At 56.9% G+C, this 12,230-nt stretch overlaps 3 protein-coding genes across 3 annotated transcripts; 2 read left to right on the plus strand and 1 right to left on the minus strand.

Moving 5' to 3' along the window:
* Nucleotides 1-1,876: 1,876 nt before the first annotated feature.
* On the plus strand, nt 1,877-5,184 carry UV8b_01216 (uncharacterized protein; the record flags this gene model as incomplete). The annotated part of the gene is made up of 4 exons (XM_043138714.1): nt 1,877-2,211; nt 2,300-3,163; nt 3,322-4,264; nt 4,318-5,184. The coding sequence occupies 4 exons, from the start codon at nt 1,877-1,879 to the stop codon at nt 5,182-5,184; spliced, it is 3,009 nt and encodes a 1,002-aa protein (XP_042994648.1).
* Nucleotides 5,185-6,906: 1,722 nt separating this feature from the next.
* UV8b_01217 (uncharacterized protein) lies at nt 6,907-9,486 on the minus strand (the record flags this gene model as incomplete). The annotated part of the gene is made up of 1 exon (XM_043138715.1): nt 6,907-9,486. One exon carries the CDS (start codon nt 9,484-9,486, stop codon nt 6,907-6,909), a length of 2,580 nt encoding a protein of 859 aa, XP_042994649.1.
* A 1,967-nt stretch (nt 9,487-11,453) lies between these two features.
* On the plus strand, nt 11,454-12,209 carry UV8b_01218 (uncharacterized protein; the record flags this gene model as incomplete). Its single annotated transcript, XM_043138716.1, has 1 exon — nt 11,454-12,209. The coding sequence occupies one exon, from the start codon at nt 11,454-11,456 to the stop codon at nt 12,207-12,209; it is 756 nt and encodes a 251-aa protein (XP_042994650.1).
* Nucleotides 12,210-12,230: the final 21 nt, after the last annotated feature.

Consider the following 12,230-nt stretch of genomic DNA (forward strand, 5'->3'; position numbering starts at 1 on the left):
ACGGGCGTCTGCGCAGAACGGGGGTTCTAGTTGGGATCCGGCTTTGTTGGTGGATGTTGAAAATCCGGGGCTTAGATTTTGGTATAGACGGCCGGCCGTACATGGATGCAATTCACGGGTGGCCGAAACGGACATTCTGGGGGAGTTTGAATTTGACGACAACTTTTTTTGTTTTTCTTCTCCTGTATCGTTTTAAAGCCTCGAGATGAAGGAATCACGTGGCTTTTTTTTTACTATTATTATTATTATTATTATTATTTTTATTCATGACAAAGAGCGTCAAGAGTCAGTTGACGCGTTGACGCAGATGTTAGTGCAGTCGGTACTACGTAGGCATCAGGACGTGAACGAAGTCTTGCTAAAGCCGGCAGGTGCGATTACCCGATTACGCTGCTGGTCGGGGGTTTCCGGAAGATCGACGAATTGGCCGCTATCATCCCCGCCACTTATTAGCCTTGCCACTTAGCCACGGACAGGTGGTGGCAGCTCCACAGTGGCTGGGCAAGTCGGTTTCAGCCACTTGGGTGAGAAGCCGTCAATGTTTCAAACGCCTGAGGCACCCTTGGGTACCTGGTTGGCCGCACCCAAGTGCGCGGGAAAGTACCAGACATGTATGGTTCCGGACCAGACGTGTATATTCCGGTGGCAACGGCTCGAGAGCCGCAAGTTTCCGGGGCAGGCACCTACCTTAGGTACCTTAGATGGGCCCCGCCGAGGGCACGGGTAACCCGGCGGTCGCAAGTCGCGCAACGACGAAGAAAAAGCTCTTCCGCACCGAGTTGCAAGGGTGCGAATCGCCGACGCAGCTGCGGGCTCGAGACGTCCGTTGTCAACTCATAATAGTCCGGAGACTCACTCGGTTTGATCGGTTGATGGCCGCGGGCAAACCGGGCGGGCTTCCCGGGGGTGGTCTGCGAGAGCTACATCCGAGTTACTACATACGTACGTGCGCAACTAAAACGCAGTCCTTGTTCGTCGTTTTTTTCTCCCCCCCCCCCCCCTCCCCCCCCACCCAGCCACAGCCACGACGGAGCCGCCCCGCTTTCCTCTTCTTGCTAGCGGCGCACCTGCTCCTTCCCCGCTAATCCACATCCATCTCACCAGCCAGTCAGACGGACAGACAGACAGATAGAAGATTGACAGACTGACAGACTGACAGACCAGACGCCTTCATACTGGCAACGCAGCGCTGGGCCGTCTCTGGGCTCTCGCTTCTTCCTTCTGTTCGGTTTTTTTTTGATTATCCTTTTTCTTTCTTATTTTTGATCATTTTATATTCTTCTGCTGCCCCGGCCCGCCTGTATTCCAGCCTAGACCATATTATGGACCCTGGCCTCCGATTCCCCGCCACCGCACGGCATCGTCAGATAACCAACCAGGACGGACGGACAGCAAGAGTCGGGCGCTCGTAAAAATTCTACTCCGCTTGCACCGCCAGAGCGTCGATTCTCCCGCACCTCGTGGTGCGCCTGAAACTACTGGCCCAGCTGCCTTGCGACGTGCGAACCGATCCTCCTGGCTCCTGACTTCCTGGCATCCTGACTTCCTGGTTCCTGACTTCCTGGAATCCTGACTTCCTGGCATCCCGGCATCCTGGCATCCCGGCATCCCGGCATCCTGGCATCTTCATCACCGATACCTGCCGGATTCAGATTGCATCTTGGCTCCCCGCAAAACGCCCCCAGACCTGCACTGCAGCCTTGATATGCTCGAGGTAACCTGTTCCAGCCGACGCCGTACCGCTGCTCCGAAAGCCATTGAATCCGTCTCAAACCCAAGCCAAGTCCGCTGCGTCTTGGACTCGTCTCTCGACCTGACCGCTAACTTCCGGTCAACTCGGCTCCAGACCATACATTTCGCAGAGGGCCTTGTAGCAATGCAAACGCATGGTCCTCAGTTTTCAAGCCACCTGCAAGGAATCAAACGGCAGCGACAATCCTCGTACGACGGCGCATCGGACCGCAACAGCCATGCAATCCTGATCGACCAGCTCGTCGCGTCACCGGCCAGCCCTTCAGTAGGTGCAAATGGACACGCTTCCAGCAAGGCCAGCCAGAACAGCAGCAACTTTCGCAACGTAAGTGCCTGCAACCGCTGCCGCTTGCGTAAGAATCGTTGCGACCAGAAACTCCCCAGCTGCGCAAGCTGTGTCAAAGTCGGCGTGGCCTGCGTTGGCTATGATCCCATCACAAAGAGGGAGATTCCGAGAAGGTGAGCAAGGGGCCCTTCCTTTTCTTGTCCGGTGCCGAAAGTCTCGGGGCGCATTCCTCCCGCCGCTGACCATCACACCACTCTTCAGCTATGTGTTTTACCTGGAAACGCGCATCGACCACCTTGAGAAGCTCCTCGTGGCCAACGACATTCCATTCCCACCGGCAGAGAATCTCGACTTGTGCTCGCGACCCTTTACCGATGCCGCCAGCAGCACCCCGTCCGCCGAGGACAACGTGTACTCGCCCCGGCCTGAAGCAAGCAACCTTGCCGATTTGCGGCAACACCAGGCGCTCGACGCCCTCAACGCCAAGAAAGCTCCGCAGAACCCGGCCCTGGCCAACATCATCAGTCCCCTCAAGTCCAGGTCCTTGGCCTCGGCTTCTGGCGTTTCCTTTGCCCGGGTCGTCTTTGCCGCGGTTCAGTACTCGGTATCGGAGCAAACGGGTGCTGCCGATCGCCCGCCCGGACAGAGACCGAGCACCAGTACGTCCATGAGAGATTCCTTCTTTGGGCTGCACACGAGGCCAACCATTCAACCCGCCCCCTTTCCCGAAAGGGAAGAGGGCATGCGTCTGGCCACGCTATACTTTGAGCATGCGAACCCGCAAATACCTATCCTCCACCGCGTGGAATTCATGCAGACTTTCGACAAGGCGTACCAAAACGTCCCCGAGGTCTTGGCTGCTCGTGAGCTCTACATGATGAACATGGTCTTTGCCATTGGTTCCGGAGTCATTCTGGGTGAGCCGGTCAAGGCCTCGCCTGCAGATAATGCAAAGATGGGTCTGGGTCAGCCCAAGAACGTTCACCAACCCGAGGAGTACCACGCCAGCGCCATTGTGCATCTAGAGGAATGCCTGAGCACCAGCGGCGGTTACCTGGAGGTTCTTCAAGCAGTCTTGCTGCTAGCCAACTTTGCCCTTTTACGGCCTGTCCCCCCAGGGTTGTGGTAAGCTCTCCAGTCCTCGGGGGAAGAGAAAGGAAGGGAGGAAAGCCGCTGGGCTCCGCGGTGGGGTTTCTGGCCCTTTTACTATTTACCTTTTTTTTTTTTTTTTTTTTTGTTTCTTGTACTGTCCGACTGACTTGGGGGTCTCTTGGCCAAAACAGGTACATTACCGGCGTCGCCGTTCGTCTGGCCGTTGATCTGGGGTTGCATCATGAAGACACAGCCGATATGGAAGCCGTTCCCGCCGAGCCAGGCGTGGATCCTGATGCCGCTCGAGCAGCGGGAATCCGAGAGGGAAACGCCCAAGACCGCGGCCGACGGGTCTGGATTCGGGACCTGAGGCGACGATTATGGTGGTGCACATATACGTTTGATCGGCTCGTGAGCACATGCGTCGGTAGACCCTTTGGCGTGTGCGACGGGGTCATCACAACCGAGTTTCCCTCGCTTCTCGACGACGAGCTGATTACCCGCAACGGATTTCGAGAGCCTCCGAATGGCGAGGATCACCCGAGCTCCAAGCACGTGGCGCACCACTATTTCCGCCTGCGGCTGCTGCAGTCGGAAATCATGCAGGTTCTCCAGTACCATCAAGCGCAACTCGCACGGGCAGCCAGCGGAATCCAGGGCAGGAAGCATCCCGGAACGCGCTCGCATCTGTCGTGCCTTTTCCTCGTCCAGTTCGACTCGTTCCGGTCCTGGCGCATAGACATTGACCGCAGGCTGTACCACTGGAAGACTTCTGCGCCGACCAAGCAGGAGACTGGCGTCGCCTTCTCGACCGAGTTCCTGGAGCTCAACTATTGGCAGGCCATCATACTTTTGTACAGGCAGAGCCTAAGCGTGCCGGCCGTGTTTGAAGGGGAGTACAACACATCCGATGAGGTGAACAGCCCCTCGGCCTTTACCGCCGAGCTGGGAGAAGACGATGATCGAATCTATCTCAAGGTGGCGGAAGCTGGGCAGAAGATTCTCCGAATCTACCGACAGCTCCACCTGAGCGGCCTCGTGAGCTACACGTACCTATCAACGCACCATCTGTTTATGGCTGGCATTTCGTACCTGTACGCAATCTGGCATTCGCCACTGGTACGAAGCCGTTTGGTGAGTCCCCCCCCCCCCCGGTTCCCCCCTTTTTCTAACGCAAGAAGGGACAGACGTTGGACGAAGTCGACTTTACCGTCTTGGCGGCGAAATCCGTCTTTTCGGACATGATTGACAAATGCCCACCGGCCGAGACGTGCCGCGACGCCTTTGACCGAACAGCCAAAGCGACGATCAAAATGGCCAGCGCGAGCGGTGGATTCGGGGTGCATTTGCAGCAGCCGCGGCGGCAGAGGAGAGAGACGACGCCGTGGGCAACGTCTCCGGCCGGATCGTCCATGAAGGCTCCCACCAGCCATCGCCACCATCAGTCTGAGCAGCACTCGCCGTTCCAGTTTGACCTCTCCTTATCCGACAGCTTGTCATCGCCTGGCATGTCGGCCGCGGGGGACATGGGCGCCGGACACCACACGCCTCCTCCGGTCGGCAAAGTCGAGGCCTTTGACACGGACCCGTTCATGTCAAGCACCAGCAGCGGCCCCAGTCCCGTTTCCATCAGCCCCTTGCCCATAAGCCCCGTCCATGTTGACGGGATGGGAAGAAAGGACGAGGCAGGTTCCATCGACCCGTCGCTGATGCCGTCCCCTCCTCCCACGGCACGAAGCAACCTGCCGCCGCAAGGCGGCTCGGGGGCATCCTTTCCCAGCCCGCCGTTCGGCCTGCAGGGATCCATGAGCTATCCCGACGCCAACGCCCACACCATGGAGTTCCTTCGCAACCTGGGAGGCGTTCCGGGCGGCGAGGAGGTCGGCAGCGTCGACCAAGCTAATCTGGACCTGAGGCTCGGCATGAACTGGGACGGCATGCACGGCGAGTACGGGGAGGGCCAGCAGATGAACCCTTTCGGCACCTTCTTCTTTGGAGGCCAGCAAGGCGGCAGCAACATGAACGGAAGCGGCGCGGGCAGCAACGTGCATTGAAAAGAGGCATGCATGCGCTTGGGGATGGACGCAAAACGACGGCCATGCTCGGCGAAGCATGTCACGGAGCAGGGGCAAAATAAAAGGGCATCTGCTTTTCCAGCGGCGCAAGTTGAAGAGGCAAGGACCGACCGACTTGGACAATGTTTGGCTTTTGTGCATAACCCCCCGGCCGGGGGCGGGACCGGCGTGTGGGGGGATCTTGGGAGCAGAAAATTTCACGAAAGGCGAGCATGTCGACGACGCTAGCCTAGTCTACAACTGCCTGGACAGCCAGCTCATGGTATGGATTTCAAGGATGGGTATAGTGCAAGGAGACGTGTGACTTGTAAAGACGTGTACTGTATATACAAAGGCGTGCATCATTCATGGACACGCGCAACGTAACTTGCAAAGACGTGTAATCTCAGACGTGCACTCGGTACTCGGTACTCCGTATGCCATCAAAAGACGCGCATCAACACCAAACACACTCATCATCACCGCCCCAACCGCCACACCACCGCCGGCCCCCCCCCCCCCCCCGCGACATGATTGATTGACAGACAAGACGCGCTGTGGATCCGACCGGCCCGAAACCCCTACCAGTACGGAGTACTTCTACTGCCTTTACCACTCACTGCACGTCTCCCAGGTTCTCGATACACTTCCACCGGACGGACCTGGACGGAACCTGCGCGTCGTTTCACCGTCGGCCGCACCAGGCTTGCTGGCTGGACTTGGGTTCGTTTACGCCGTCGGGGCGGGTAACGGCAGTCGCGGCCATAGATTAGCTGGGAGATCGTCAGACTGAAGTGCAACTTCAATCGTGCGGATGCCTATCTGAAGGTCGTGTGTTCGAGTCACACTGGCCGCAACTATTTTTTTTTGGTCTTGGTGGATGATGGGTAACAGATCATAGACTATGGACGATGGACGATGGACGATGGTCCCCATCGCTGTTTTTTATGCTCTTCATCTACTTCTCCTCGTTTCATGAGGGAGCTGCAGGGCCATGGAACAACAAAAGAAAAGGCATCAGTCACCCTTTGGTCACTTCAACAGTCGCCTCCGTCATGCCATCTCCTCATTTTACACTGCCCCAGCATAGAGCTGGACCAAGGCTTTTGCTGCATACTCAGCTGCCTACTCAGCTGCATACTCAGCTGCATACTCAGCTGCATACTCAGCTGCATACTCAGCTGCATACTCAGCTGCATACTCAGCTGCCCCCTATCCTGCTTCTTCTTTACATGGTCGTCGTGCTTCGTCGTTTGCCTCGTGAAATAGTACCCCGTACCTGCAATCCTGACAAGACCCCCAGCCAACCGTGCTCAAGACAAGCAGCTGCTATACTCTCCACATGACCTTCCCTACTTCAGTCGAGAGACAAGAGAAAAATAAGAGCATATGCAGACCGACACTCCGGCCGTCACATGTAGTGGTCGACCAGGTAATTAAACAGAGAGAATGCGTGGTTGCGCACAAGACCGCTCACCCTGGTGCTCCCCGGAGAATACATCGTTGCAGCCCGGCAAAAGGGAAAAAAATGGAACAAAAAAAGAAGAAGAAGAAGAAGAAGAAGAAAAAAGCCAGCTGAGCCGGCGGCCTACAAGTGGCCTCCAAAATCTCATCCTCGAGGACAAAAGAGAACCCGGCATGCGCCGTCGGGAGCAGTGACATGGATGGTAAGTTTGGTGACAGACACGATACATCGGATTTCTCAGTCATCATGCGACTGGCTCACACTCGCTGTGGAATCGGCGGTAAAGCCCGGGTCGGCGGAGGGGCTGGCGGAGGTCCGCTGATGGCGGCTATTTTAGCCATGCTTCGACTAGCCATGCTTCGACAATCCCCGACCCAGCAACTTGGTGCTTTGCCGTCGTTGCGACGTCCGCCATTCCTTGGTGATGCTGCGACCGCAGCCGACCAACGATTGGAATCGTCACAGGACACGGTCGAGTCGGGGGCGTGATATCGAGGCCATGATCTTCCACTTGGTATGAATCCCTCTCTTGCTCCATCATGGGCCAGTGACAATTCTTCTGCTGCTGACTCGTCGTCATCGTCATTCCCGTCTCCCATATCTAGGAACGAGGTGCAGTTGCCTCCTTGTTCGACTTTTCCAAGGAAAGAGAACTTGTCGTCCAGCATGGAGGCGTTGCAGTGGGATCCGCATGAGCTCACCGTAGACGCTGCTGAAGAAGACGACGGCTGGTGCTTGCCTGCCCTGTTGCTGCTCGCATGTTGGCGAGTACTACGGTGCCACTGAGCACTCCATGGCGTGGATTCTCGCGGTACGGCGCCGCCGCACCTGGCAGACTTATCACAACATGTCGGTTGCCATCGCTGCTCCGTGTTGCTGACATTAGTAGATGCGCGGAACGTGGGCGACGTCGGACAAGATGGAGCCATCCCTCGTGCCGCCGACTGGTCCGCTACGTCGGAGACGCCATGACATGATTGCATCACTGCAGAGGAGCTGCGGCCCGTTTTGGCAGACCTGTCGCCATGCCGTCCCCGGCTCGTCCCAGTGTCTTTGCAGGTCCCCTGCCCTTTGATGTACGAAAAACGGCGGTCACAGTTGTGCGGGACGCTGAAGTTGGGAGTCGGCGTCACGCCAGCAGGAGAAATGGCTCTTTTGCCCTGTTTGGCCGTGAAAGTGGTTGTTTCGGGCCGCACATCGCTCCTCAACGCCACGTCTTGGACCAATTGATACCCTGTTTGCGTCGATTCCCGTCGGGTTGCAATTTTGAGGGCATTCGCTCTCGCTGCGGCCTCCTCTGTCCTGCCAGAGTCATGATCAGGCTCGACCGCCTCTTCTGTGAATTTGTCCTGCGTTGGAGATAATGTGGGAGACGAATCAGTTGACGAGAGAAACGTTCCCTGCCCAGAGGAACTAAAAGACAAGCGACGACGATTATCCCTGAGACTGTCGAGTTGCCGTTCATCCTGAGAAATCGTGCTGTTGGTGGTGGTGGTGGTGGTGGTCGTCGTCGTCGTCGACACATCATCCAGTAAGTGGCTGAAATGGGTCTCAGAGCCCGTCATCCTCGCGCAACTCGCGTTGTATCGAGGTTCCTCCTGCAGCGGCATTGCTGCCGTGTAGCCGGTCTTTCCACTGGGGATTGAAAATCTGTACAGATCTGGCACGATCAGGGTTCGTTGAGCCGCATGTTGTCTCGCGGACCCCTTGATACCCCCATGTTCCGGTCTGCCAGGCTCTGGCGATTTCCCTTTGCCCCCTTGCTTTTCTATTTCAGCTCGTAGACTTGCAAGCCACCCTTCCATGCTCTCCGCGTCCCTAAAGACCAGGAATAAGTTGGCCGTAGTACGACGCTCGGCCAAGCGGAAAGACAGCCTGGACAAGATGGAGCGGGCATCGAATGTCTGGACATCGTCCACAATGGCTGACGAGGACAGGTGAATGACCCAGTGACGGCCAGGGATGGCATCGGAGGCGAACGCGGCAGAGGATGGCCCTAAGCGGAGAATTTTCTCCGGCAGGCGATCAAAGGCACCTTGTCCAGAGTATTGCAGTAGATATCCCGACGTCGCCAGGATGTAAGTCTTGGTTGTCCACTCGAGATCTTCTCCGAGGGCGGTACCGTTTCGGCGAACCCTGGTTTTGAACTTGGCCTTGTCTCCTCCCAATGTTTCACCCCCGCCTTCGAGCGTTGTTGGCATGATGCCAACCTGCTCCATCGTTTGCAGGTGATTCTTCTTCCCGTTGATGCGTAAAATCGCGTCGGCAGACAGGCACGTTGCTGGCAGGGTGGCGTGGCAGACGGCTTGGGGGAAGGCCTTGAAGAGTGGTGGCAAAGACCAGTCCATCTTTGGCTCCTTCCAAGCCTGCTCTGCTCTCGCCTTTTTCGGCTTTGCTGAGGGAGCTCTATGATGATGTTGCTGAAGCTGTTCATCTTGGACATGTCCGACCGCGACGGGGAGTGGTTTACAAGCAAAGTTTGCTGGCAGGGACGACTGGGAGCGATTTTCCCCGTGTAGGCACTGGCGCAGTTGGTCTGCCACGGCCTTGGACGAGGGGAAACCAGCAGGCTTGGCTGGCAAATGCGCATGGTTCAGGGCATCGTCGTCTTTCCCGACTTTTGATCTGGCAAACATTTTCCGCAATCCCAGCCTCGAATCTCGACGACCAAGCTTTTCCTCATGTATTTTCTCTTGCCGTATAAGCATGCGATTTTCCAGTTCTACCGCATAGTCGGCTCGCGGGCCGCGGGGTCCACCTAGGCCACTATTCGAACGACCCTGGGTCTCGGGGACCGTGCAGTCTTTGGCCGTGGTCGTGGTCGTGGTCATGGTCATGGCCAACAGAAGGAAATGCCGTCAATGCAAAAGTCAGCTTGTGCAAGATTCGGACGGATCTCGCCAATGTCTGTGGTCTCTCCCACGCTCTTCTTCCAACGACTCTCTCACACTCTCGCTTTTCCCTTGCCTGCCTTTTCCTCCCTCTTGGCAAACCGGTTTGTGTTCGCGAACGGTGATCCTGACGAACTACTTGGAAGCCATTCAGATGACGAGGGATCAGAGAGTATACTCTGGCGCGTTTTGACGGAGCTGCCTGGGCTCCGTCAAGGGGATGGAATCAAGCAGGAACCACAAACTGGAAACATCTGCCCATTCTAATCGCTATCTTCAGGTGTGTTGCGCATCCGGGTCAAAAGGGAGGCAGCTTCGGGGGCGAAAAAAGAAGGAAGAAGAAGAAGAAGCTGAGTAGTCTTCCTGGCAATTGAGAAGAAGACGTGAAAGAGCAACGCTGGCGAGATTGGAGCTCAAGCACACCTCGGCAAATATGGACTGGCCCGTGATAGGACTCGATAGGCCTAAGAATGGTGATACGAGGGGGTCAGGCCATTATACCAAGGCAGGTCAGGTGGGTACTATAGGACAGGACGAAGCAATATGCGAGCAAGGCTTATACTTGGCGGCGGTCGGAGACTCGGAGCTGCTTCCTTGGCACGTCAAAAGTCGGGCATTCGTATTTTCGGTTGGAAGCGCTCCTCAGCGGGTTGGAACTTGGATGGAGATGGGATTTTCTGCCCGATTTGCGTCGTCCTCCAAACGGGCACACGGGCACGACATCAAACTCAAGACGCTGGATAGAGGACACGACGTTCGGGCTGCGGAAGCACCGTGGTCCAACGGTTCCTTCTTGTACTGATTTCAGCCATGTGTTGCTCTTTCCCTCCAGGGCTCGCCTTTTTCTTCCCGTGGGGAAGGAGCAGTGGGTCCGGCCCAGGAAGCCAGGAACCAGGAACCAGCCACCATGCTCATGCCCCGCCCCTCCCTGTCCCTGCCCCATGCCATGGAGTCACGGACCTTGCCGTCGAGGTCTTGTCCACGATGCCTGCCTGGTCAGTCGTCTCGTCTGCAGACAAAACCCCCCCCCCCTTTTTTTTTTTCTTTCTTTTTTTTTTCTTTTGTTGTTGACCAGAGCTGTCAAGGAAGAGCGGGTAACCACCTTCCCTTCCCGCCCACTGACTTGACTGGCAGGGGGAGGGGAGGGGGGAAACTGGTAACCGAGCCTTGAAAGTTGGCTGGGAGCATTAGTGTTTTTGATGCATGTGGGTGTGCGCTAAAGGTACTTGGTAGGTAAGTGAGCGAGGCACCGGACTGATTCTGAGGAGCGATAAATGTGAGATGGATGGATGAAGACGCGCACCAAGCTTTCCCTCGACAACCCAGCGAGCCCACCGTGGAAACTTGACCTCCAGGCTCTTCTGCTCCTACGGTGGGCGGTGGAAGAGGCTGGGCCTGCCGGCCGCCCAAGCCTACCGAGCTTATGGGTCAATATGTCAATATGTCAATATGTTGAACTTGAATTCAACTGGGCCACCACCAGCACCAGCATCCATCACACCTGTCACTTGCGCTACAGCAGGGTCAAGTGATAGTTTGCTGCCTGGCATCAGGCATCAGGGGCAGGCCCCACCCACCAGCTTTACCGGGGTATTGCAGGAGAGAGCTGGTACCTGCAGATGGTGCGGTACTGGTTCTCCGTGCTTGCCTCTGCATGCAGTGACCAGACCATTTGTCTATTTGTCCTGCGGCTTGGACAAATATGTGTTTTGGCTCAATTGCGCTGCATGCAGGTTCAAACTCCTCACAAGACTTGCCCCCCCCCCTTCCCCCTTTTCTTTTTTTTCTTTTCCCTTTGCTTTTGCCCTCCCTGTCTCTTGTCCCTGCTTTCTGTTGCTGTTGCTGTGGCTTGTGCTTGCTTTTGACCTCAACAATACTAGCGTGCTAGTCTCTCCGCATGGCCGCATTGCCGCATGGTCCAGTTAGTTGTCGCAGTGACCACATTAACGGCTGGTCGACTTCAGCGGGGGAACAAGGCGTCAATGATTGGTGCGCCTCCCATGCCACAAGCCTACGATGCAGCCTCCGGCGCCCCGTCCCTTGGAAAGTCCCGAGTCTCGAGTCCCGAGTCCCGAGTCCCGAGTCCCGAGTCAACTCCCCGACTCGCCGTCATGCCCGGTCTGCCCCTTTGGTGCTGTCCAGGGGACTCTCCGTCAAGGTTTCATGGCCAGGATCGCTGGGCACCGCAGCTAGCGGCACCTGAGCTGCGATGGTGGTTCCGGCGGGTCATCCGTCTGGCCGTCGTCGTCCCCGTCACAGCGCAGTTCAGCTACATAGCTATGTACCTGCAGAAAGCAAGCACCAGACAGCGGTTTCGTGTCAAGCAGACTCCTCATCGACTCATGATAGTGAGCGGCTCTGCTCACCCCAGTCGGAGGGCCGAACTCTCAGGCCATCCCCCGTCCCGGGCTTGTTATGTTGCCATCGCGCACAGTGCACAGTGCACACACGGCTCACACCGCAACGGTCCGAGAGCCAATTGCCCGCGTCAAACAATGCTGGCTGATTGTTGGTCGTCGGCGACCGCTCCGCTGGCTCGCTGCATGCATCCTGCAATAGCGCCATCACGGGCAATCGCCCAACTCCCGCTGTCCACAGTTGTAGGACGCGACTGGAGCTTGTGGTTGCTCGAAGCGCATCAGAACGGGGGGCCTGTAGCCGACCTGTAGGCGACAAGTTTCGTCCAGCGG

This window comes from Ustilaginoidea virens, chromosome 1, assembly GCF_000687475.1.
Source record: "Ustilaginoidea virens chromosome 1, complete sequence".
Classification (NCBI taxonomy): Eukaryota; Fungi; Ascomycota; class Sordariomycetes; order Hypocreales; family Clavicipitaceae; genus Ustilaginoidea; species Ustilaginoidea virens.